The 26,301-nt window shown below is 45.7% G+C and overlaps 1 protein-coding gene across 1 annotated transcript in view; it reads right to left on the bottom strand.

Annotated features, from left to right (window-relative positions):
• Nucleotides 1-26,301, bottom strand: part of E2F5 (E2F transcription factor 5) — a 325,128-nt gene that overhangs the window by 263,414 nt on the left and 35,413 nt on the right. Inside the window, exons 3-4 of the mRNA XM_086965947.1 lie at nt 24,647-24,808; nt 23,726-23,769 (exon numbers count right to left, since the gene is read on the bottom strand). Of these exons, the coding sequence (XP_086822073.1) occupies nt 23,726-23,769; nt 24,647-24,808 (206 nt within the window). The remainder of the gene's footprint in view (nt 1-23,725; nt 23,770-24,646; nt 24,809-26,301) is intronic.

Raw genomic sequence — 26,301 nt, 5'->3', positions numbered from 1 at the left:
CCATAGGATATATTATTCCAATGCGCAGAGTCTATTGGGAATATAGGAACTACACTACAACACCACCCTGGCCCCCAGCCCTTCTCCTGCCCTAAACCCTAAAACCCTACCCCTACGCAACCCCACCCCAGCCCTCCTTTTACCCAAACCCCTAAAATAGTAGTCCTAGACCCAATTCCCCCTTACCTCTCTGCTGGTGTGCCCCTGCTAGGCCCCACTACCCAGCTGTAACTGGCTTGAGGGGGCTGCGAACTATGGAGTCTCCCCTTCCTGGGGGGACCCCATAGTTCAAGGCGTCGAGGAGTAAAGAGTGGCCCATCTGTGGGGTGCAAACGAAGAGGGCAACCCCTTTTTTATTGCAAGGGCTGGACTTTTTTTTTTATCAACTCTTTTTATTGGCAAATCGCATAGAAGATACAGCTCTCCGCACCCCGGAGAAACTGTGGCAAATACAGTAGATCATGATCAGCGATTCATTTTACAGTAGCATTTAAACAAGGAAAGGAAACCCCCAACTCCCAGCCCCGTACCCCCCTATCCTGACCCACCCCCTCCCCTACCCATCCCCTGCACGGAGTCTCTCTCGTTCTGCAGCTAGTATATATACATGTCAGTAGAATTTAAAACATCCTCCTCACGTGCCCATCGCCTCCGCCCCTTCAACATCTCTAGCCGGTGCCGGAGGTCACAGCCACAGACCTCTGTAGTCCGCCCCTCTTTTCCAGATTTTAAAATGTTTTGTGGGGCAACCTCTGGCCTCGAATATCGGCCTCTCAAGACCCATACAGAAGTCCAGGCCCTTTTCCCACACAACCACTTTAGGAGCACTAGGATCCTTCCACACCTGGGCCACATCTCTTTTCGCCACCGTGAGTCCCGGCAGCAGTAGGTGTCTCTTATAGAGGTTACCCCCAACCCCCTCAAGGACATGAAGTAGGTCCAGCTTAGGGGTACGGGGGAGGTCCCAGCCCAGCACTTCCGACAAACAGTTCCACACACCCGTCCAAAAACTTGCCAGACCAGCACAATCCCACACTGTGTGTAAGAAATCTCCTAATTCGTGATTACACCTCAGACACGTCGGGGACTCACAGACCTGCCCTCCACAGCCTCTCCCTAGTATAATAAGCGCAATGGAGATATTTAAATTGTATAAAGCGCAGGCGCATGGCAATAGCAACTCCCCTGGGGGATTTAAGGGCTTCTCTCCAGTCTTCCTCCTCTAATTCCCCCACATCTCTCACCCAACGATCACGCATTGCCTGTAAATCAGAAGAGCAGTGTGAAACTAAGGTCTGATAGATTCTAGAGATTTTCTTCTCCCCCAGGTCCCCCATAAACAGCTTCGCCTCTATGGGGCTGAATTCGGGCAGGGTGTCCAATCCCTCCAGTGCGGGTGTGATGGCATGCCTAAATTGTAAGTATCTGAAGAACTGTGTTCGGGGCATACAATACTCCTCGCTAAGTTCCTGAAATGATTTCAGTGTTGTGCCCCTCAAGACATGCCCCAACGTGGATATCCCTATCTGGTCCCATCCCTGAAAGCCTCGCAGTTGTGCTAATGCCGCCAGTCGCCCATTGTGCCATAGTGGGGTCTCTTCCCTCAGCTTCCCCCACCATCCCATACGACGCAGTGCCTGCCGCCATATCTGAAAGACCACTTGGGTCGCCCTCGGCAGCCTCCTTCTCAGACTTGCCGAGTACAGAATAGTGTGTAGTGTATCTGGGTCCATCTCCATTCATTCAAAACGACAAGGTGGGAAGCCTGATAGTATGACAGCATATCTGCTGTCGCCAAGCCCCCACAATACGTGGACAAGAAACAGGTACGCAAGGCCCCCCGTGGGGCTCCTCCGGCCCACAGGAATCGGCCCAGTGCCGAATTAACCTGTCGGAACCATTGCTGCGGAATGGAGTATGGATGGTTCTGTAGTTGATATATAAGGCGCGGGAGGGCAACCATTTTAAAGATGGCCGACTTGCCTTAGATGTTAAGGGGCATACGAGACCAGCTCTTCATGTCCTGCTGTACCCTATCCCATACAGGGGCGACATAACGTTCCCAGGCAATTGTTGGTGAGACCGTCAGGAACACACCCAGGTACTGAAGACCTCCTATAGCGATCTGTAGCGGCGATGCCCACGGCCCAATTTCCATGCGGTTATCCAATAACCAAAGGGTGGATTTCCGGGGGTTGAGGTATAATCCCGAGACCTCTCCAAATATTTTCATCACCTCCAGAACCCTAGGCCCGGATCTATTCACGTTGGTAAGGAAGAACAGGACGTCATCCGCGTATAGCGCGATTCTGTCAGACGGTCCCTCCTCCCATTCGAAGCCCTTCAGCTGCGCGTCTACCCGGACCCACGCCGCCAATGGCTCCATAGCGAGAGCAAATAGGTACGGCGAGAGCAGGCATCCCTGTCAGGTGCCTCGTCCTATTGGGAAGGCCTCTGAGGTCGCTCCAGCCACCCTCACAGAGGCTGTCAGATCGGTGTATAGCAAACGTATGTATGATATAAAGCGTGGTCCCAGGTTAAGCCGTGTTAGGAGAGCGAACAAGTATGTCCAGCTCAAGGAGTCGAAAGCTTTATCAATATCGGCTAGCAGCAGCGCCGCCTGATCCACGGTCTTACTCATCGCCTCTATTGCCACATGGGCCCGTCTGATATTGTGCCTCGTCGCTCTGTGAGGCATGAATCCCGCCTGATCCGGGTGGATCAGGTCCGTGATATATGGGAGGAGGCGGTTCGCAAGCGCTTTGGCCAATATTTTGGCCTTGGTATTTAAAAGGGAAATCGGTCAATAAGACTCATGGCGGTCAGGGGTCACCCAGATCAACTGGGGGAGAGGGGGGAAGAGGGGTCACTGAATATGTGCCGACTGCTCCTACAGTCCATCGAAGCAGCCATTGTTAGTTTAGTGCGGTTTACAGGCAGAGGTTGCGCGTCCTCTTTCTCCCACCACTGGGAAGTGCCTACCTCAATCAGCCTATTTAAGTGGAGGGGAGCTCAAAACCCCCCAAATTAAGTCTAAACAATCCTTCATATCCCTAATCTCTCTTAAATAAGAGAAGGCATATTGGCCAGTGTTACAAACTAACACAGAAGGACTGAGGTCCTGTTAAGGCCATTGTGGGGACTCCACAGTCACTCCATTCCGAAATGACATCTGAAAAATTGAGGACGGAACGCTAATCTCCACCAGAAACTGTCATAAAAAGAAATCTAACTCCTAAGAAATAAATCTAATTACATTGGGGCACTGAAGGAGGTATCCTCTATCCCTGCCTATTTTCTTAAATCATCTGGGGCCATTAACAATTTAGAGCTTGAAAGTAACAGCCTTTAGAATCAAAGGCTCATCAGATCAACTTTCCCTTCCTCTACAACTGATGTATTAGGAAGTCTCAGTAACAATGCCATCTGAGTCACTTGATCCTTCTGCACCCTTAGTGCTGGATTATACTTTCTGGACATTACACCACCTGCTCTACTTGCCGCTTGCACATCTAATGTCTCAACAACTCAGATTTTCCTGGTTTCCCCAGCTAACAAAATTCCAATATCCTTAATCTGCAGTACTCCAAGGAAAAGTTTATTGCCAGTCTCTAGTTTTTCTAGGTCACAAGAACTCAATTTGAATGCTTCTATTCATTTTCCAGGTATCACATCCAATATTTAGAACTCTTCACTGTTTGGAAAGAATTCTCTCCTCTATCTTGAATTTGCTTGAAGAAACAACAAATAACTCAGATCATATACTTGATATACTAACTGTCATACTTAAAGAACTCTCTACAAAAGTAGAGGTCATGACCGGTAAAACTAAATCTGAAGGTTGTTCCAGAGAACTTACAGAGGCTGGCATCTAAATCTGCTGCCCTCTGTTAAAGGGTCCTGAATGCACCCGCAAGTCAGCTGGAAAAGTTTTTGAAATTGACACGGACTCTCTTTCTTTAGCAGACCTTCTTTTCAAATTCTGTTAGTACTCCATCGGGAGATTAGCAGCCTCTCGTTGAATATCCTTTGAGCTTCCATCCTGATTTTCAATAGCAAAAAAAAGGGCAAAACCCGAGTTAAGAGGAAATGTCACAGGATAAGTAAAAAGGGAACAAGGAAAATAAGATTTGATACCGTGGATGCTATACAGGATTAATCATCAGACTGGTCCGAAGAGACTTCAATGCCTACCTTTATTTTTCAATCTACTTTGCCTAAGGCACTTATTCATCATAAACTCCTGCTGAAGGGTAGTGGATGCAACCAAGCGTAAAAACAGTCTCCCTAATCATGGCCCTTGGATCTTAAACCAGACTGTTCTCACTGTATTTTAGATCCAATTTCAGATTCTCTTAACATTAATTTGTTCTCTCGGTTTCACAGTGTTCAGACTACTCCATGTTCCCTCTGTGTCATCCCTGAAACAAAAGATCATCAACTAGGGTTGATTTTATTGTTCTGTTTGAAGAAATTCTTTTTTGAAACCTTCTGTGTTATTAAAGTGAAAGTCAGAAATAGGCCCCATAAGTTTATTAAGGAGTAACAATATATCAAAGGTCAGTTTGAACTTCAAAGTTATTGTAAACTTGATTTTGAAAAATTGCAATTTCTTAATTTTTTTTTTTTTTTTAACAGGGGCGTAGACATTATTCTTTATTCTACAGTAAGGAGTTTGAGAAGGCTGGACGTATGTAACTTTAATGGTGAAAAAAAAACCTTGGAGTGTTATAAGGTCCCCGTAAAGGACCTACTAAATAATACTAAGCTAACCCTTGTCTCCGTTGGGTCAAATGGCAGATCAGGTAATTATCTAGGATCTGGTAACTAGGCTGCAGGGATTAGTGAAGGTAAGTAAGTAAGTAATTTTATTGTTTTAGGTTAATTAAAACCATTACAAAAAATGATGGGCGTGGCCAAGATGGCGACGGAGTAAGACGTGCTTTCGAGTCGCTCCGGCGCCCGACCTGCTAAGCATTGTATAGCATCGCCTTCAGGGCGCCAATCGGCTCTGACACGGTCGCAGAGGCCAGCGGCATCGAGCGGAGTGGCCCGGTGTCCCCGACGAGTCCCGGAGTGGCCGTGCAGCGCCGCTAGGTGCACTTCATCATTGGGCCTGTTGAGCACCGGCCTTGCGTAGGAGAGACGCCGCCTTGGAGTGCAGTGACTCGGCGCCGGCTGGGCGTGGCTCGCGGAGTGGCGGACGTCCTCTGCCTCCCCTCGCCATCGAGGTCCCTCCTCTACACCGGGACACTGGTTTGATGGTGAGCTCCTTGCTGTGAAGGGCTGAGAGGCTCGGCAGAAGGCCGACCACGCAGAGGGTGAGCCTCGGATCTCTGGCGAGGCCGAGCGATCTGATCGCGGCTACTTCTGAACAACACGCCGGCGCCCTCGACGATCTCTGCTGGGTCGAGGGGTCCTCCCCGTCCCTGTGAGTACTGTACCGCCTGGGGTGGCCTCGCGCCCTGCACCGCCTGCGACTCGGGGTTGCTGGCCCTGCACGGAGCGCCCGGGCCTGAACATTGGTTGATTTCAGAGGCCTGCTCTGCCCACATTGTCCGGTACTAGTGGACTACGTTGTACATTGGCGGTATCGAGTGGTTGAGTTTGTGGCTTGGCTGTGTGGGACGGGAACTCCGGACCTGCTGCCGTCCTTCTGGATCCTTGGCGGAAGGCCATCTTACCCGGGCGGCTGCTGCTCGTGACGCAGGGGCTTCTGAGTGGCCTACATCTTCGGCAGCCTTGATTCCACAGCTATGCCGCGATGTCGAACTTGCCGCGCAAGGGGAGGACGATGAAAGACGGAGCCTCTAAAGCATCGCAACCACCATCTTCTCCCGGAGCCAGTGGTTCGACTAGGCAGACGGACGAGGAGGCGCCCGCCACCAAGGCATTCATGTCGAAACTCTTTGCCTCTATCAAGGAGGATATCTCCGAGCTTCGTGCTCAGCTAGCGTCGGACCTACGGGAGGTCCGGAGAGATGTGGACGGCATTGGTGAGCGGGTGGCCACCTTAGAAGATCATGACTTAAGTATGGCGAATGACGTTCATCAATTACAACAGGATGTTCTTCGCCTTACCGACCAGAACCTGAACCTGCAAGCATACGCCGAGGACCTGGAGAACCGCTCCAGGAGAAACAACATCCGTATCAGAGCGGTCCCTTGGGACGGGGAGGCTGGAGACTTGAGAGAATATGTGCAGGCCCTCTTCCTACAAGTGTTGGATGAGGAGGACGTTCAGGAGATCAAGTTGGATAGGGTGCACAGAGTTGGCCTGCCTAGGCGAGGTGGCCCCTCCCCCGGACATCCTCGCGTGTGTCCATGACTTCCAAACGAAAGGTATCCTCCGGAAGGCTAGGGCCATCACCACCCTGCAATTTCGTGACCATCGGCCGCAGCTGTTCCAGGATCTGGCGGCATCCACGCTTCAAAAACGGAGAGAATTCAGGCCAGTGACTGCTTTTCTGAGAGAGCGTGGCGTCTCCTACTCCTGGGGTCACCCCTTCCGGATTATATTTCGATGGCAGAACAGACTGGCGCAGATTCGCTCCCTGAAGGCCGCGAGGGAGCTGCTGGGGCTGGAGGAGGACCCTTCGTCTCAAACGGCACAGTCCTCACCATCGCGGCGACGGCGTCGCTCTTCATCATGGCACCGGGTTGGCTCTTCCCCGGACCGACTGCGTCCGGACCACTCTGTCAGCTTGCAAGAAAGGGGGTCAGCGGTGGCGTCGGTGGCCTCGGCCACGCTTGCAGACACTCAGCAGAGCTCTGGAGCGGCATGATCCCTGACTTCTTCGATGGTCGGGCGCCGGAGGGTCTCTGTCCCTACGGCCCTGGGGTACTATGGTACTTTTGGAGAAGACACCCCGGGCCTTGGCCCTGGGGGCCCCCGAACTGGTGCCCCCACCCCGATTCCAGTCTGATGTGGACCTTGTGGCCTGTGGCCCATTGGAACTGCTGAATGTTCGATTCAGGTTATGGGCCTTGTGCTCTGTTTTTTTGTTTTTCGTGTTGTTGCTGGGGGGTGGGACAGTTCGTGCTCTGAGTGTGGGTACGGTGGCAGGGAAGTTGGGGTTGGGGGTAAGGGGTGGTGTGGTGGCGACCGGGTGTGATGGATGCATGATGTTGGTGGCTTCGCTCTATGATGGTGCTTCTTCGGCTCTTGCGCTCTGTGGTAGAGGGGCGTCCTGGGAGGCTGGGGGAGAATGCGTGTGGTCCCCCCTGTGCGGTTGTGGCTGGGGTCTCTTCCTTGGTTCCCTGTGAGTAGCTGTCCCCGATGGGATTGGGATCCGGTGTGTGCCGGGGGTCTAGGTGTGGAGCGTGGATGTCTGGACGTATACATAGCATGGAGTTTTAGTTCCCCATTATGCCTGTTAGCATAGGCACCTGGAACGTGAAGGGCCTTAATTCCCCACAGAAGCGGCAGAAGCTCTGGAAGAACATTTCGGACCATCACCTAGATGTGGTTGCTCTCCAAGAAACCCACCTGGCTAGGAGGGAAGAAATGAGACTTCGCCATAGGCAGTTCCCCCTTATCTACAGGGCGTCCGCGCCCACGAAGCATAGAGGGGTGGCCCTCCTCTTCCGGGCTTCCCTTCACTTTCAGCCCCTGGGGGTGAGTGTTGATAAGGAGGGTCGCTGGCTGATGGTGAAGGGGACGTTGTATGGTCGCCTGTGTACTTTTGTCGTGGTGTATGCCCCAAATACAGGTCAGAATGGCTTTCTGCAGTGCTTGCTAGATAAGATGGGGGACTTTGTGGACGGGCACCTAATCATGCTGGGAGACTTCAACATGGTGTGGGACAGGGACTTGGATAGTTCTGGGGCGCGCAGGGCAGACACTGGCATCTTCTCAGAGGAAACACAGCGTCAGGTGGGTGAAATGGGGCTGGCAGACAGCTGGCGCTTTGTCCACGCACAGGCCAGGGACTATACTTTCTTCTCTCACGTCCATCGCTCATACTCCAGCATAGACTATATTTTGGTTAGCCAGGCTCTCAGGGGGGACATACGACTGAATGATATCTTTCCGCTCTCGCTGTCGGATCATAGCTTGGTGGTCCTGGGACTGCATTGGGCCGCGGGGGGAGACGGTTGGCGGAAATGGTACTTCCCGGCGGCTCTAGTGAGGGACCCTTAATAAACTGCGGCGGGAAGAGCAGGAAGCTCTGGAGACGGAGCTTGCCACCTTAGAACAGGCCCACAAGGCGAACCCCTCCAGGGTGACCCTGCGCCCCCTGACGGCGGTGCGAGGGAAACTGAAGGCCCATTATAACAACAGGGCGGAATTCACTCTTCTGCGCCTTTGGCGTACCTCCTACTCTCAAGGCAATAAGGTTGGGCGCCACCTTGCTCGGCAGCTTCGTGACAAACGTGAAAGGGATTATATAGGGGGCGTGCGTGACCACGCGGGCTCTGTTCAGCATAAAGACGCGGACAAGGCGGACATATTTGGTCGCTTCTATGAAGCGCTCTACTCGAGCGACGCTCTCGACCCGGAAGCTCAATCCAAGTTTCTGGAAGGTCTGCCTATCCAGAGAGTCTCCAGAGAATGGAATGACCTGTTGGCCTCCCCCATCTCTCGAGAGGAGGTTTTGGATGCCATCAAGGCCTTGAAGCTGCATAAGGCCCCTGGGCCTGACGGCTATACGGCCCTCTTCTATAAGACGTTCGCGCCCGACATCTGCGACTACTTAGTCTCCCTCTTCAACGCAATGGCAACTGATGGTAGAACCACGGACTCTATGGCCGAAGCGTTGATTACTGTTATCCCCAAACCAGGCAAGGACCTTACCTCCTGTGCTTCTTACCGTCCGATAGCGCTCCTTAACCTGGACGCTAAACTGTACTCCTCCATCCTGGCGGGCAGGCTGCAAGACCTGATGCCTGCTTTGATACATCCTGATCAGTCGGGCTTCATTAAGGGTAGGCAGACTCATGACAATCTGCGGCACGTCGTCCATTTAATTGAAAAAGCGGAACGGTTCCGCATACCGGCAGTTATGGTAGGGCTTGACGCGGAGAAGGCCTTTGACCGTGTTGATTGGGGGTTCCTGCACCGAACGCTGGTGGCCTTCGGGTTCTCGCCCCATTTTATAAGGATGATTGAGGCCAACTACAATAGCCCTACCTCCCGCATGTTGGTTAACGGCCATAGGTCCGGGAGTTTTCGTCATTCCCGAGGGACGCGCCAGGGCTGTCCCCTCTCGCCCCTTCTTTTTGCTCTTAGCATAGAACCCTTGGCTCTGGCGATACGGGAGAATGAGCGGATTCTAGGGCTCCCCTTTACGGGCGAGCAGCATAAGATCTCGCTCTTTGCCGATGACGTCCTGTTGTCCCTTCGAGACCCGGCGATGTCACTACCCCATGTCCACACGGTGCTCTCTGAATATGAAGCGGTGGCGGGGTTTAAGGTTAACTTTGACAAGTCCTACATCTTAAACTTGACCTTGCCGCCGGGGGAGGTGCAACAGATTCGGCTGCTTACTCCGCTCTCGTGGACGTCATCATCCTTGCTCTACCTGGGCGTGCGGCTGACCTCTACCATAGGTGCCTTGTTCCAGGCTAACTTTCCCCCGATGTTGGCATCGATTCGGGCGGAACTGGACCGATGGAAGCCCAAATTTATCTCATGGCTGGGTAGCGTTCATGCACTCAAAATGGTTCTTCTGCCCAAGCTCCTTTTATCTTTTTCAGGCCTTGCCCATCCCGATAGGGCTGGACTACTTCCGTCGGCTGAAGACCGTGATGCTGAAGTATGTCTGGCAGGGCGGCCGGGCGCGGCTTCCGTTTACGGTTCTCCGACGCCCGCGGTTGGAGGGAGGAGTGGGCTTTCCGGACATGCATTTGTATTACAAGGCTGCCCAATTGAGAGTCCTCGTGGAGTGGTCCCAACAGCTCTCGGAGAAGCACTGGCTCCACATGGATCGGAGTGTTGCAGGTCGTTCCATCTGGGACCTGGCCTGGAAGCCTAAGGTGGACCGGCCCAGAAACGCGTACATTAGCACTCCCACCAGCACGGTGTTAAAGGTCTGGGACACGGTGAGTAGCGATGACCGTTGGACCACATTCCCGTCCCCGTTCACCCCGATCCATTTCAATCCGGCCTTCCCCCCGGCATTGTCGGAGGGTCCCTTTGAGACTTGGAGGGAGGGTGGCTGTAGAGCCCTCACCCACCTGTTCCATGGCACCGAACCCCTCACTTTCCACAACTGTATGAGGGATTATGGTGTTCTGCCGACGGAGCGCTTTAGACATCTTCAGCTCTTGCACTGGGCGACGTCGCATGGTGTGGTGGATGCCGCTACCAGACCCTTGACGAAATTCGAAACTTTCCTCCTTCGCACGTCCACCATGAAAGGGGCGATCTCTTTTCTATATGGGCTGCTGTTAGACACTACTATGTCTCCACGGCCTCGATATCAGGATCACTGGGAGACCACACTGGGGAGGGACATTTCCGATAGCGAGTGGAGGAGCCTATGGCGGGACGTGACGACACATAACCACTCTACCGACCTCAGGGAGGCCCACATGAAGCTCCTCTTCGACTGGTACTTATACCCATCTAAACTACACCGCATATTTCCAACGACCTCAGATAGATGCTGGCGGGGCTGCGGGATGTTGGGGGACTTCAGACATATATGGTGGGACTGTCCCACCATCCGGCCGTTCTGGGCCGAGGTTCTCTCCCACATTAAAGATATACTGGGCTACCCACTCCCCAACTCCATGGACTTTGTTTTACTGGGCCTTAGGGACCCATTGCTTGAACACCAGACTAGGGCGGATAAGCGCATTATGTGGTTATGTTTGGGAGCAGCTAAGTTGACCTTGGCAGCCGCTTGGAAAAGCCCATCTGCCCCTGCCGTCTCTTTGTGGCACGCCCGGCTGTGGCGTTTGTTGAGTTTGGAGCGCCTCTCAGACATTTTCCTGGGGAACTTTAAAAACTTTATGTTTAATTGGGGCCCCTTGGTGAGGTTCTTGTCCCGAGGCCTGCCTTCGGCAGTTTGTCCGTCAGCGCTGTGGGCACTTCATCTTTTCCAAATTTGATTACAGATGTGTCTGTTGTGGATTGTGTGAATGTTGGTCGCCACCACTGGGTAGGAGATGGGAGGTGGGGAGGGTTGGAGGGTAGGGGGGGGTAGTTGGGGAAGTTGTTTCTTTTTTTCCCTCTCCTGTTGCGACTTGCTGTGCCTTCGGAATGGACACTATGACTCAGATGGGGCTTGGGTTGCTCTTCCCGGCTGGGGGCAATGCATCAACTGTTGGAATTTCCAGGCACAATTTGGACACTGTGGCGGACGGGCCTTCTTGTCCGCACTTCGGCTGCTCTACCTGGCTACCGCCCTCTTTGATGCGGACTTTGATGCCCCATTGCCCCTCCCTTTGCGATTATGTTTTTTGGCACCCCCTGTGTGGGGCTATGTGGCGGAATGTCGCCTATCCTTTCTTTCCTTTCTCTTTCTTGATCCCCTTGCTCGGTTTCCCTCCCCTTTTCTATTTTCACCTTGCATACTACAAATAAAAATTTAACAAAAAAAAAACCATTACAAAAGTACATTGATAACTCATACCTTCGGATAAAAAGATTTTTAGAAAAATATATTATTTTTAAAACAAGAGAATTTTGATAACAGTTTGGTGCAGGTGTGAGGTCCAAGTGTGGTGTCTTGGCCAATATTCAACTAGTCCGGTCTGGTGCCATCTTCCAGATTTTTTAGTTTCAGTTCCAGACATTTCAGGAATTTGACCATCTTCCCATTTAATGGGGGAAGGCCTGGGTCGAAGCAAGCAAGAACCGCTTGTCTGCATGTGCGGATTTTTAGTTCATTGAAGGCCGTTTTTAACAGGGCTACTCTTTCCTCTTTCAGCCTTGGGCAGGTGCATAGTAGAAGTTCGAAGTCTTCATACTCTGCCCCGCACAGCCAGCATTTTGTCCCCCAACCCCTTCTCAGCCATAGTTGCAGATGCGGAATACAGGGTAGAATTCCTAGCCTATGTTTTAAAAAGGCTTCTTTTGATTTCCTGCCATACCCCAGACCAAAGTATGCTTGTAACCCAGGCGATTTGTATGTGGACAAAGTCATCCATGCGTGTCGCCTTTGTGAAAAGGTTGCTTTATCTTCCAGGTGCGATTGATTTTTTATGCTCTTGTTTACAACACGCTTGAATTGCACATGCGGTAAAGGAGTTTCCCATAGTTCTTTTAGACCTGTGATAGTCAGGGATTCCTCTAGGAAAGTTTTCGCCGGCAGTTGAAGAGAGCTGCTTAGGTCTAGCCATAGCAGGTGGTTCAGTGAATTTTCTGGCGAGTTCTTTATTTTCTGCCAGCACTTTATGTATGAACCTCTTCTTGCAAGCTTTTGGGAGGTCAGTCCAAACTCTAACCGGATCTGGGCTTGTGAGGTGTAGGTTGGCAGATTAAAGAGAAGTCGGTAGGCCTTTGCAATGGTTGTGTCCAGCAATTTCTCATCTATGCCTTTTAGAGCCTCACTGCCGTATGTTATAGATGACTCTAGCTTGACTTGTGCCACACGGAGCAGTGGGAGTAGAGTGGGACCATTCAGATTAGACTTTAGCTGTTTAAGCGTGGTAGCTATCAGCATCCCTTTCCTCTTAATTGCCTCTAGTTGGTTCATAAAGCGTCCTCCTTTATCGAACAATATTCCAAGGTATTTGTACTCTGAACAATTCGCGACAACCTTTGTTCCAAGGAACCAAGTGTGCAGCTTTTTGTTCCCATTTATAGACAGAACCTTGGTCTTGTCGATATTTATTTCTAACAGGTTCGCTTCGGCATAACCATGCAGTGCATTGATGAGGTTTTGGAGACCTACTTTAGTGTGGCTGACCAGGACCACGTCGTCTGCGTAGGATAAGCTAGGCAGCGCTTTGCCCCCCAAGCGTGGAGCGTGCGCGTTACAGGTTTCTAGGGCAGGTGGTAAGTCGGCTGTAAATAGGTTGAAAAGGGTCGGTGCTAAGACGCACCCTTGCTTTAGGCCGTTGGTTGTTGGAATGCGCCTAGAAAGGTGTGTGCCGTTGCCGAGCTTTATCTGGACCCACGTGTTGGTGTGCAGTTCGATCAAAAGGTTCAATAGGGGATCGGGGATTCCCCAGGAGGCCAGTTTTCTCCAGAGGTAGCCCCGGTTGACGTTATCAAACGCCGCCTTGAAGTCGACAAAGCAAAGGTGAAGAGCCTGTTTGGTCACCCTTGCTTTGTCAATAAGTTGCGAAATTGCCAGCAGGTTAGTCGTTGTTCCCGTTTCTCTGCTGAAACCAGTTTGGCTCGGTGGAATTATATTATGGTGTGTAGCCCATTCGCACAGGTGGGTCAGTAAGAGCCCAGCAAAGTATTTAGCCTCGATATCCAGGAGTGCTATCAGCCGATAATTTTTTGTCAACGTTCTATCCCCCGCCTTGTAGATTGGTGAAATGATTGAACCCCTCCATGAGGCAGGAAGGATCCTGGATCGGCTCACAGACGTGAAAAGAGGGGTTAGCGTTTCTGCCCAGTATTCTGGCTCAAGTTTGAACAGGGCCGGAGGAATCCCGTTTGGCCCTGCTGCACCATCCTTCCTTCCCTTCGCAATGAGTTTAAGCAGAACCGCAGGGATTCCAGGTTTGGATTCTAGCCAAGTTGTTGTTGTTTGTAGCGGTTGGCCCTCTGGGGCTTCCTGGGGCTTACTTATAGTGGCGACCTGCTGGTTAAAATGCGAGTCTAGGAAGGATTCCCAAGAAGATTTGGTAATGTTAGACGTTATTCCGCAGTTTTTTGGATTTATGATTTTGTTTATTGTAGACCAAAACTGAGCGCTGTTATTTCCCTTTAAGTCGTAATGAAGTTTTGCCCAGAGGTCGTCATCATTGGATCTTTTGACTGTCCATTTCAGTTTTTTTAGGTCCGACCGATCCTTCTGAGGTTTTGCAAGAAGGACCCTGTCCCCCGGGCTTTTTCTCAGCATTCTTAACAGTCTGTTGATCTCTTTTTTGTGGGTTTTTAGGGCTGATTTCTGGGAGCTTGAGATCTTCCTTAGGGCACCAGAGCCAGCAGATGAACTGTGCCGTACGATAGATGAGTATTGATTTGCAAAATCAGCCGTAAATTGCTCCCAACCTGCTACTGGGTTGCTTGAGGGGTAGTTTAAGCTGTTTCGTTGATATTTAGCAGCTTGTAGTACCTCCGGCGTATTAGCAACTGAGGTTTTGATCCGTTTAAGGTCTATGGTGTGGCTAGCATGTGGACCTGTTGGATTTAGAAGTATTTGGTCCGGGAGAGCGCAGAAAGAGACTTCCTGGGGGCGATGGTCACTGTCTCCCTTATCCCCTAGGTTAAAGCCAAGAATGTTGTGAAAAAGAGGAAGAGAGACCAACGTATAATCTATTGTCGAGATTATGTTGCCTGAGTTGAACGTGGCCATGGGTGGAGAATCTTCAGGAAACCTTCCATTTAGGACCCTCAAGCCCATATGTTCCAAGTCTTCCAACAGGTCCTTTGCTAACTTAGCGGTTTTACCTTGGCTGCTCCAAGTTTGATTTGGGATGTTCCAGTGGTAAGACTGGGCCTGAATGTCACTGTTCAAGGATGACCCTAAAATACATTGGTTGAAGTCACCAGAGACAATTAAGTAAGGAGAGGTTTGCGTTGTCAAGACATGATGTATACAGTCCGTTAGACGCTTTGCCTCTTGTTTTTTCTTTTTTGGGTTGATGTAGGTGTTGATCAGCTGGACCTCTTTCTTGTTTCCCCCAAGATTTAATACCATCTCAACAGTATTTATGGATGGAGAATTGGAAGTGAGCACCTGTGCATTCCCAACAGTTGAAATTTTAATGTAAGTTGCTAGGATTAGTGAAGGGGACAACCCATGTAAGTGGAATTGGTTAGCTGGTGTACTTAACTCAAGTCACACAAGTAACACCAAGAATACTCAACCGTTTTAGCAAGAGTATCAATGTCTTTTCCTGGCACTTAGCTGGATGTTCAACAAAGTCCCAGAAGCTACGCTCTTCAGATCCCTGGAGGGCAGATCTGCACAATGGAGACTTGATATGTGGGGCTCTGACTGTGATCAATATTTTGCAATCGGTTGTCCCGCAAAAAAAAAAAAAAAAAAAAAAAGGAGGAACGGCCACCAATCTCTACATTCCTCCAGGTCTGATGTTTGATCTTTTTTTTTAGATCATGGTTTTATTTTATTCATTGAATTGCTGAAAGAGAGAGAACTAATACTCTGATCTTTGTGGGGGATGACAATGGAAATATCTCCAATAATGCAGTAAGATTGTAAGCTGAAAGGGTCAGGATAAACCTCTAACTAGTCCACAGCCCACTAACTCTGCATCATGTAGAGCAGATAAGAGAGGCAAGTTCCTATTAGAAGTATGTTGGGGTAATGGCTACCTTATCAAAAATCGAACACTGGACAAAGATATCCCTGCCCACTATACCTCTAGTCGTGGAAAGAGTAGTTCATTAATTGATTTTATGCTTACCTCTTTTCCTATGTTTAGATTGCTAACTGACCTTGGGATACTAGACTCTCCCTGGAGTGACCATAAAACAATTTCTATTAATATTGACTTAGTCTTGGAGGCTCCTGTACCTTGGTAAAGTGTATTGGAATGCCTGAAATAAAGAAAACTTAAAGGACACTATAAAAGCCTTACACCATAGCTTAGAGAATGGGCCAATCTCTGCGGTTAACTTTGAACAGGACATACAAGCTTGGCGGTAATTAACTCCATTTCGCCAGGGCCCCACATGGTGGATAAAAGATCCTTATCAGAATTGTATAAAGAATTTAGTCTGAATAAATTGATTAATAAATTACAAAAGCAGTAACTTTTACCTTTTTCAAGGGAGAAGAGGAAAATGATTAACCTATTAAAAAGAAGATGTACAAGATAGAAAGCCTGCCTTACAAAAAAAAAAGGACAATGAAATGTGGATAGATCTTCGGGAAGCTGCTTCATATAAAGATTATGGAAGGTTCTGGCTCCTAATTACCATGTCCTGTGGGGGCAGTGTTATTTCTAAAATCAGTACTATCTCAAGTGAAGAATAGTCGTCACTTATCTGAATTCTACTAATCCCTTAGTTGAAAAGAGGGAGGAGACAAGCAAGATCCTCGGCAAAAGGGGACCGGACCAAATACCCATTACAATTATAAAGTTCGAAGAACTCTGGTCAGGTTTTTGGCAGCAGTTTTAATTATTGTTATCAGACAAGAACAATCCCGACCTCTTGGAGGGGCAGTATTATTTTACCATTTATCATTAAGTAAGAAAGGCTCAACTGTCCAACATAGTAATTACAGGCAAATAATGCTGCTTGATTCCATTTGGAAAATTAGTGCTAAGGGCCCATCTGCAAGGATGGGTGGATAGGATATGGATGATTAAAATATTATACAGTGGGAGGAGGCCAGTTTTAAACCAAATAGCTCTAACTTAGATAATATCACAGCTCGGCATGTGATTCTGGTGACATAAGGTAAGTTACAGGGTATGCCTGTCTATGCAGCATAATGATTTTTCTATGGCTTTCAACCGCGTTGAGAGGTCGACCCTTGTGGCGAAAGCTTAGAGACTTGAAAATTCCTTTTTTTTTAATTATTTTCAAGTATAGTCAAACAAAAAGTCACCAGAAAGTACAAGGTGAGAATTCACCTAAAATATTTCAAAACCATATACGCATATGACAATCAGTAAACTATAAACAAGCACTTAGAAAAAAGTTATAAGTAATGAGCAAACAGACTAATGTCAGAAAAATTATAAACCCACATTTAAGACAGTTATGACGCATCCCTCCATGAGTGTCTCCCCATCCAACCCCACCTTGAGACCATCTAACAATCCTCTCAGGGGTATAATAAAGTAAACAAAGTGTCCGGAATTGCTGCATTCGTAAAGTCACAGAGTGTACAGAGCAGACAATAGTATCAAAGGCTATCCTAATAATTTCTATAGCAATATTTTCACCCAAAATATCGCTCCATCTGGAGGCTAGTTTCTCACAACCCTCTGCTCTAGTCTGACAGAGAATTTGATATGCCTTACTAATGATAGCCTGCCGGTTCTGAGCATACAAACACTCCCACATATCTGAGCCAGAAACACTTCGAACTGTTAAATTTCTGGCAAAATAATCCCTGACCTGCATATATATTTTTTTTAAACGTTGAGGAATATCAAACATTAACTGGGGGTTCTCAAATGTCTTAGACAATTCACCCGGTATCTAGCCCATTGGCGGGCCATAGCATCCTATAATATTCCGAGCAGCATTGGGTTACCCCAAAGAGGAAGTTTACTAAGTAAAAGGGATAAACAAAATCTAGTTTTAATGCTTTGCCAAATATATGCACTGAGTCCAATAGTCTTAAACCGGACATGCTTAAAATAGTTGGGGTCATTAATTCGGTATAAAAACATCTGACTCTCAGGCCCTAGGACCAACCACTGCCAGAAGTCCGTTTGTTCAGTTTGTTCAGGATTCAGAAGACCGCGTAGTCGTCCGACAAAAGCAGACCAAAAATAAAGTTTAAAATCAGGGAGGTCTAACCCCCCGTGATTATATGTGCACTTCACTAACCCGATGGCACGTCTTGATTCCCTCAAATGAAACTGCTCAGGACCCCATCCAATTTCCTAAAAACCAAGTTGGGAATTCGCAATGGGATAAACCTAAATAAATACAAAAACTTAGCAAGTAATGGGAGCTTATGCCACAGCTTCAGTGGCTAGCAAAGAATCATAGTTTAACGGACTTGAAAATTCCTGAATATATACTCAATCTTATAACTACACTATTCTTTTACCTTGTACCATGTCTTACTTGGGGCGATTGCGGGCTATCGCCAAATATTTTAAGAAATAATTGTCTTCAACAAGAATGCATGTTAGTTCCCTTATTTGTTTACCTATATATATTTATCATTTACCCACCCGTCATCAGCCAGGCTAGCTTGAATCCAGTGGCAAAGCGAGCAAGGAATCCACATCTGAGCATAGCCATCCACCTTAGGGCGAAAAATACTGTGCAAACGAATTGGTCAATATTACATCCATCATCTGTTCATTTTGCCTTTGTTGCCTTAAGTGGGAAGAGTATGCCCAAACATGGGCCCCATGCTCGTTGTGCCACCAGATTCAAGCTAGCCTGGCTGATATGAAGTGATTCCCTGAAACTAGTCCCAGGATCCTTGTTTCTGGTCCAGGGAGGACCTGGCCTGGCAGTTCAGGCTGGCCTGTTCCCATAGGGAGCAGTATCAAGACTGTTTTACCTATGGCTGGATCTTAACTGGAACGGCGTGGTGAACGAAAAAACAATGCATTTAACTCATCTGTGACGGGGTGAATGTTTGATTTGATCAGCATTCCGTCCATCATCTGCTCTGTTTACACAGCTTGAAAATAAGCCCAATTCATTAAACCCTTGGTGTGTCGCCATCCTATTGGGTAGGCGAAACACTTTCTTCCCTTCATTGCTCCGCCTCTAAAATAATTTTTTTCTTATTGGATAATACATGATGCATATTACCTCTTCAATTATACCGAGCTCTCTATATGATCATGCATACATTTTTTTTAGGGATTGCCTTTCTTCTTGGATAATATGGCACAGCCATATAGCTGGCCCTTAAATTGAGCTTTGCTGGTGGAAGAGTTTTTTTGTTGATCAGATGAAGGCCCGAATAAGGCTGTTTTTTTGAAGAAAATAAAAACGTATTTTCCACAGCAAGTATCTGGGAAGCATTTAAATATACTTTACGGGGAGGGATATTAGCTTTTCAAGCTAAATAAATTGATACATTGAGAAGTATGAAATTCTGGGGACTGACTAAGGCCTTTGTACAGGCAGAATTAAAGCTCTCTCAAGTAGATAACCAGCACCATTATATTGCTAGAGAGACAGCTAAACGGGAGCACAACATTTGGGCAACAGCTAAATGAAGAAAGGGAGATAAGTGGATGGCTGCTGGACTGGAGGTCCAGAACACAACAATCCAAAAAAGCTGTTCTAAACATCAGGGACTCATCTAAGGGCAATTTGCTTCATGAAGTACGTCCTATAGAGGAAGTGTTTCAACAGCACATTTCAAAAATGAATAAAAAGGTGCAATCTTCAGGAAACATTGATCTAATACATTTCCTAGCAAAAAGTAGGCTCCCGAAACGTGGTTGCATAAAATCTTGTTCGCCAAATAAAACTTCAGGAAATTGAGGGAGTGCTTAAAGTACAACATAGATGTAAGCTGCAGGGGAAGAAGGGTTCCCATTGGAATAGTACCAGATCATACACCCGGAACAGAGACTCATTCTGTTAGATGTGTTAAATATCATTTTGAGCAGGGGCGCTATTCCCTCTTCATTTCGTAAAAGGTCCTTACCCGTTTTCTTAAAAAAATATAAAAATCCAGAAGATATAAACTCATTCCATCCAATTGCACTGTTGAATGCAGAACATACGATTTTCACGAAGATCTTAGCATTAAGGGTAGCAGAGGTCACTCTGCAGTTGATCGGTAGTGTTCAGACTGGATTTATTCCTAGGCGCCACCTGTATTTTAACTCGCATTATTTATGGAAGTCATTGATTATTTTACTCAAAATATGATACCAACAGTAATTCTGTATATCGATGCAGAAAGAGCCTTTGACCTTGTGAGCTGGAATTACTTATTTGAAATGATGGGATTTCAGGATCAGCTCACAAGGCCAATAGCTTCAAGTTATGAGGGGTCAACAGCTGCAATAACTTTAAACTGTAGGGTTTTGGACCCCATTCAGAGGTACTAGGCAGGGATGTCCCATCTCACTATCTCTCTTTACCTTGTTTACGGAGCCTCTAGCATGCCTTCTGGGGGAAAGTGGAGGGGTAAAGGAAATGGCTCCAGAGGTACCAAAACTCAAATTCTATGTGGATGATTTGGTGCTATTTTCGTCACCCAAGAGGATGGTTTTTCATGATTTGTTTAAAATATATAAAAGGTTTACTGGTGTAAATTCCTTGACTCAATACTTGCAGACTCTATATCAGCATAAGCCAGTCAGATATTTGGGAAGTTGAGTATAAATTATATTACTGCTCCCTAAATACCAAATTTAAACTATAATGGATGGGTGGATCAAGATACCAATTTCTATTATTGGGAGAGTATTAGCGGTAAAAATGCAGATCCTTCCTCTATCAAATCTCTCTTTTTTCAATGATCCCATAAAATCTTTCAAAAGGATGAATGCACTCACTAGCCCTTTTATCTGGAATAAGTGCAATCCTAGAAAAAGCTTTAAGAAACTGAGTTTGCCAGCTCAGGAAGGAGGATTATCTCTCCTAAATTGGATAGCTTATTATTTAGGTGCTTATTTAATAATTCACGATGGGTACTACAAATCCAATAAATGTAAGACAATTGATAACTTCTTTCTAGCTGCTATGTGCGATGGAATGTTTCCCAACCCAGATCCTACTCTGCCGAAAGTTAAGAAACAGAAAGAGGTAATGTACCATATTCTCGGGCTGTTCAAAAAGAAACATGTATTTCACTGGTTAAGGATTCCATGCAGAACCCCCTCTTGAAAGTTGGTCCCCTGGAGTATTGGAACAAGAAGTGTACAGATGGGTGAAGTACAACCTAGAGAAAGTCAGATTGGTTGATTAACGTTTTTTTGGGAAGTGGTGCAAACTAGACTCCCAGTAGTCTGGGGCCAAAATTAATTGGTTTATTTACAAATTGTCTGTTTTGCAGAAATACCAACCATTGCAAATTGAATCAATAAGTGGAATTAGTATATGTTTTATTTTACTCCACCAAAGAGAAAAGAAAAACAGAGTCAGTGGGTAATATTAGTTTAAATCAGAAGTGTAATTTTAAAGATCAGCGTCAACCCTTTCAAAGTAAACGGTTAAAAGAAAATAAGGTAAATGCAACTCAAGAGGAGTGGTTGGACGCTTCCCATCTCTGTTCCAAAACGTAGAGCAGCCCTATTTTACAAAGAAATCAACTCGATGATCTGTGGATGGTGTATTATACTGCTTTATAATTGCATAAATAGAATACGAATATTTCCAAACAATGTACAAGAAGTACCAATACCTAGTAGCTGGATCATTTCATTGTGGAATGTGGCACACTATTTAGGGGAGGGGTTCTGAGGTACATGTGGGCTTCTCTCAGGGCTGAATATGCTATACATCTACATTCTATTGTTTTGGGGGGCTCCAAACACTTGGGAATCTGTCCAGCTCTGGCACAAAGTTGGTGGTCTATCCCAATGATACTGACACGATCAGTAACAACCACTATTTGGAAATCGGCTGAACCACCAAAACAGCAGTAATGGATTGAAAAGAAATAATGAATATGCTAAAGAGAATTTGTACGCAAAGAGGATGGAGGGGGAAAAGGGACGCTTTTTGGAATTTTTAAGTAAGCCTCGTATTTTATAACTAAATTAAATAATCAAGTATCCTAATGTACTGAGAAGATAAATATTGTACACAAAGGGGACAGAGAAGGGAAGGATTTTTTTTTTAGGATTTGGAAGTATGTTTTGCACTTTATAACTAAATGAAATATGTATCTTAATGTATGAAGTGTGTTACACTATAAAAATCACAGAAAAATCCGATTGCACTTTAGACTGCACTTTAATAAATTTGAAGGAAGATCCCCGGTTAGACTTTGTAGCATTGTATGCTGTAGAAGTTATGTAATCAAGCCACATCGTGAATTTACCTTTTTTTTTTTAAACTAGCACAAAACATATATTTTTATGTATTATGTATCTGCTGCAGTGTACTGAAATAAAATAAAATACATTTTGTTAAACCATTTAATAGCTGTGTATATCGCTAAAGTTTTACCAATATTGCTTTATGGTATTGAAGTTGTTGATATAAAATGTTGAATTTTCTGCGCATAACGGAGTGAAAAATATTTAGTAAAATGTTTTAATTGAGATACACTAGCTTCGATCAAAGCAATACGTCTCAAAATGGGTCCCTTCAGGTGTTGCTGCACTCCTCCGATGGGCTCTGGCTTTTGCTTAGCAAAGAGAATACATTTAGAGGTCTGCTCGACACAGAAGCACTAGGTCAGAGCATGAAGGTTGACTCTTTGTATAAGAATTTTAACCAAGTACTGTGCACTTTAGATTAAGTAGAGTTGATTTAATGGCAATGTCCCGCTTTGAACTTGAACATTTTAAATACACTATCAGGGAATAAAAGAAGATGGAAGCTATAATTTTTACATGCTCTGGGGCAGAGCCTCAACCCTATTTAAACGTGGAATTTGGAGCACCGCATCCAGTGCTTTCTATTATTGTTCCGTATGAATATCTTACTGTTAAAATCTGTAGCTAGCGCTTTGGGTGGGATGGCTCCAGAATATAGACTGTGCGATCTCTGCCAACACTCTATTCAAACTACAGAGCATGTTTTATTTGTCTGCCCTTTACTACATATTAGTTACTGTTGTCTGTTGAAGCCACTGTTTTTGTAACATGAAGTTCATTCGACAAAAGATTTGCTGCAATTATTACTCATGCCAGTGAATAAAATGATGTGCTTTAAAATGTTCACATTTTGTAAGGGTTATTTTAGATGTGTATTGATCATGTAATATGTATATTTTATAATGTGGATTTCATTGTAGATCAAAATCTTAATAAACAGTTGTGATTTATTTGTGCAATTATCTTAAAAGTAATTACCACTGATAATGACGTCCACATTACCTCTGAAAATGGCGGCCAAATTGCTATGCATAATAAAGGGACCCTAGTACATCTCCAGAGGTTTAGTGACCCGGTTTCACAACCAATGTGTCCACAGGAGTGGAAAGAACTTTGTCTCTAACAGTTATACAACTATTGTCACAATTGGAAAATTCTCAGGTTATATCAAATGATTAGAACCTATGTGGTAAAGCTGAATGGATAATAAATTATTATGTTCAAATTATTTTTCCATTTTAAAGTCATCGAGTTTAATCACAGGACAAATCTGGATACCAATATTTGGGAGCAGATGCAAGGGGTTCAAATAAGAGTCCCAGTAAAGGTCCTACAATGAACTTGGGCAAGAGCCTCAGGTCAAAGGAGATGAAAACATAGACTTGTAGGGACTATTTAGGAAAAGCCCAGGAAAGGAATAAAGAAGATCTGTGAACTGTAGTGATCAGGATCCAGAAACAATATCCACAATTTTATTAAACTTTGCTGCAGCTGAGTGAGGATGCTAAGATTATAAATTAAAAGAATGTTAATGATGTATCAGTTGCTGGTGCCATGGGTACATTTTTAGTGTCAGTAGTATATTAAGGTTGACAAACTGCAGAATGTATTATCCAATGTTCATTTTTAGATGGCGAGTATAGACAGCGTATGTTGAAGATTTTACAAATACAAAATAAATAAATACATGAGAACATAAGTGTGGTTGCTTAGAAGCAAGTGAGTAAAAAGGCTGTGCAACCAAAAACGAATCAATGCTTTACACAATAGCAACAAGTTGGCATGTTAGTTTGGTTAAGTTTTGAACAACTGTATTGGTCAACGGCTAGCAAGCAGTTATACAAAGGAACCGCAGAACGTATTGCTGAATCGTTATTTCAATATTTCACGCATAGTGTGATATTCTTAGCCATTATATTAGGCCTATATTTCTACTAACGGTATGCAACAGTAAAAGAATTAAAACAATTACCATTGAAGCAATTGCAGATGTCTTCATGTGTGACATATGAACACGTGAGCAACATAAGTCAAGGAAAACAGAATTAGCAGAAAAAAAACAAGAAACTAGCAACAATATGTTTTTATACGAGATAAAACACATTCATCTAGAAAGGTTTTTAGCACAGATGGTACGAAAAAAGGCAGCTGATGTTCAAAGACATTATAGGATATCTGTTTAGGAATACAAATATTCTTTTGGTTCTTGAATATACAAACTAATATAGCAAAACGAAAAAACAGACTCAGTGCAGTATCACATGCTTATCAATTGCCAGCTCAGTCAGATCCGCTGTACGGCAGTAAGAGCAGTGCAAGTGAGTTTCCAATGGAACAAAGAAAAGGGCCAGTAAACTACTTCACATACTTCTACCAAGACCTGCACAGCAGTATGAGAGCAGGGGGTGCCCACACAAATGGACAAAGATCTGGGGAAATGGAATGAAAGTAGGGGGGATGTTCTGTCAACCATTTCAAACTACCGACTCACCCAAGGTCACCGCAGAGTGAATACACTGGGGCCGGGGTGATCCCCCCCTGACGGGGGAAAAAGGGGACTTGTTGTAATAGTGGTAACCCGCATCTGTTAACAATCATGACGTGTAAGATGAATGTCCTGAAATGTATACAGCATGTCACTTGTAAACTTATGCTGATCGGAATGGTTGTGGCTGTGTTAATGATGTACTGTTCCAGGATAAAAAAATACAAAATAAAAAAAGACCTACACAGCAGTGTATTCATGTTGTGCAACACAATTTACAGTCACAGTGAGATAACGCCAATCCTTGGAGAAATGTTCCCATGTCAAAATGGTCCGATTACAATTAGCTTACCTTTTTAATTTCAATTAGTTTTTGTTTGTAAATTAATTCACACCTTAAAAGGATATAATTTATTATTGGAGTCCTCCATAACGTTTTTGATGCTCTGTTGAAGCCGTAATTTCTGCTGATCCAGCTCCTTTTCTTTGAAGTCCAGATCTTCAATTTCTGCTTTCAGATACCTCAGTTTGTCTATGACTTCCTTGGTATTGCAGCCAGCACCCACGCCTCTTAAAGATAAACAAAATGATGAAGACTTCATGTCAGGGGTAATTTATCAAATATAAATGAAAAGGAAACGTATGTACTTGCCATAGTAAATTCAGTATTCCTTATTCATATTGTTCACCTTTCTCAGATTCTGAGAAATGCTGGTCCCAACAGCAAGAAACAGAAATTTGCTATAGGTTTTAGATATCCCTTGACAGCAGGACCTGTTGTCACAATTTTTCTAAAGTATACATATCATTAGTCTTGGCTCCACCTAGAGGAGTATTACTCCCACCTCATGCTATAGGCTGTTATGAAAATCATTCCACCTCCTATGTAGCAATTGCCTTGCCCTGGATGAGGGACTATTTTACAAATTAAATGTACACTATCTCAAACATTTAACTCACACATTAATTATTTTATCTTCTAGAGGAATTGTGTATAGAAAGCAGTTGTTTTTATTTAGTTTCTTTTCACAGCAACTGGCTTTTCTTTAATGTTTTCTTCAGAGCTCAAAATGCAAGCCAGACCTATCGGCTTGGACAATGCTTGCTTATAGATGTTTTAACAGGACAATTATTTAGGGAAGTATTTTTCCTGCATTGCCATCTAATAGACTTCTTCACTGCAGGGAAAATGCTTACTACATGACAACCTAATCCTTTAAGAACCAAAACGTCATGTAGTGTGATTAGTCGGATGTATGGAGAAATAGACAATACTCATTGTGAGAGATTGGAGGTCTGTGAGAAACTATGAAAGCAGGAGAGTTTACCACTAAACAGAAATGGGATATCTCAAAATTAAACTTGTTATACGTGGACAGTGGCTGAACTGTACAGAATGTTTACACACAGGAAGACCAATGTGTTAAATACCTAAGAGGTTTGTAAACATTTACTTTTCTGCCCAGTCTTTAAGTGGGAGAGCACATAAAGGCGCAGATTGACTCCGGAAAACAATTCATATCGAAACCACGCTTAGCTAGGCACTCGTACAGCTTGAACTGAGAGGCATTAGCTCACTGTTTAATTAGTTCTGTAGAGGTCAATGCAATTTGGAAACAATTATTTGGCTGTGAAGGTTTGTTCGAAGCAATTCAATAAGAAGGCTACTATAGGGTGAAGCCAAGATGGATGCGATTCAGCTCTGCTCCCCATCCACACAGCCATGGATAAGCATGGTAGATGAGCACTCCTTTTTGTATAACCAGTGGGAACACCCTAAACAAGAAGGTGGAAATACTCCTAGGTGCCCTAAAAGAGACAAGCTAACTTGGGGAATAACGCCGGCCGGGCTTCTGCTGAGCTGCCCCGCTGAGGCGTTTCTTAACCACCTTGATTTCCCTCGTTGTTCCGTGGGGTGACCGGAGCTCTGTGCTGCCTCGAACTACAAATCCCAGCAGCCCCATTCAGGAAGACGCCGCCACTGGGTTCACCCGGCGCCAGGAGGCGCTTAAAGGTCGGCATGCTGCCGAGGACCTTGTGTTGCTTTCTTGGAGAATAACGCC

This window comes from Lissotriton vulgaris, chromosome 4_1 (genome assembly GCF_964263255.1).
Source record: "Lissotriton vulgaris chromosome 4_1, aLisVul1.2, whole genome shotgun sequence".
Taxonomy (NCBI): domain Eukaryota; kingdom Metazoa; phylum Chordata; class Amphibia; order Caudata; family Salamandridae; genus Lissotriton; species Lissotriton vulgaris.
This window is presented reverse-complemented; position numbering and strand designations above follow the sequence as displayed.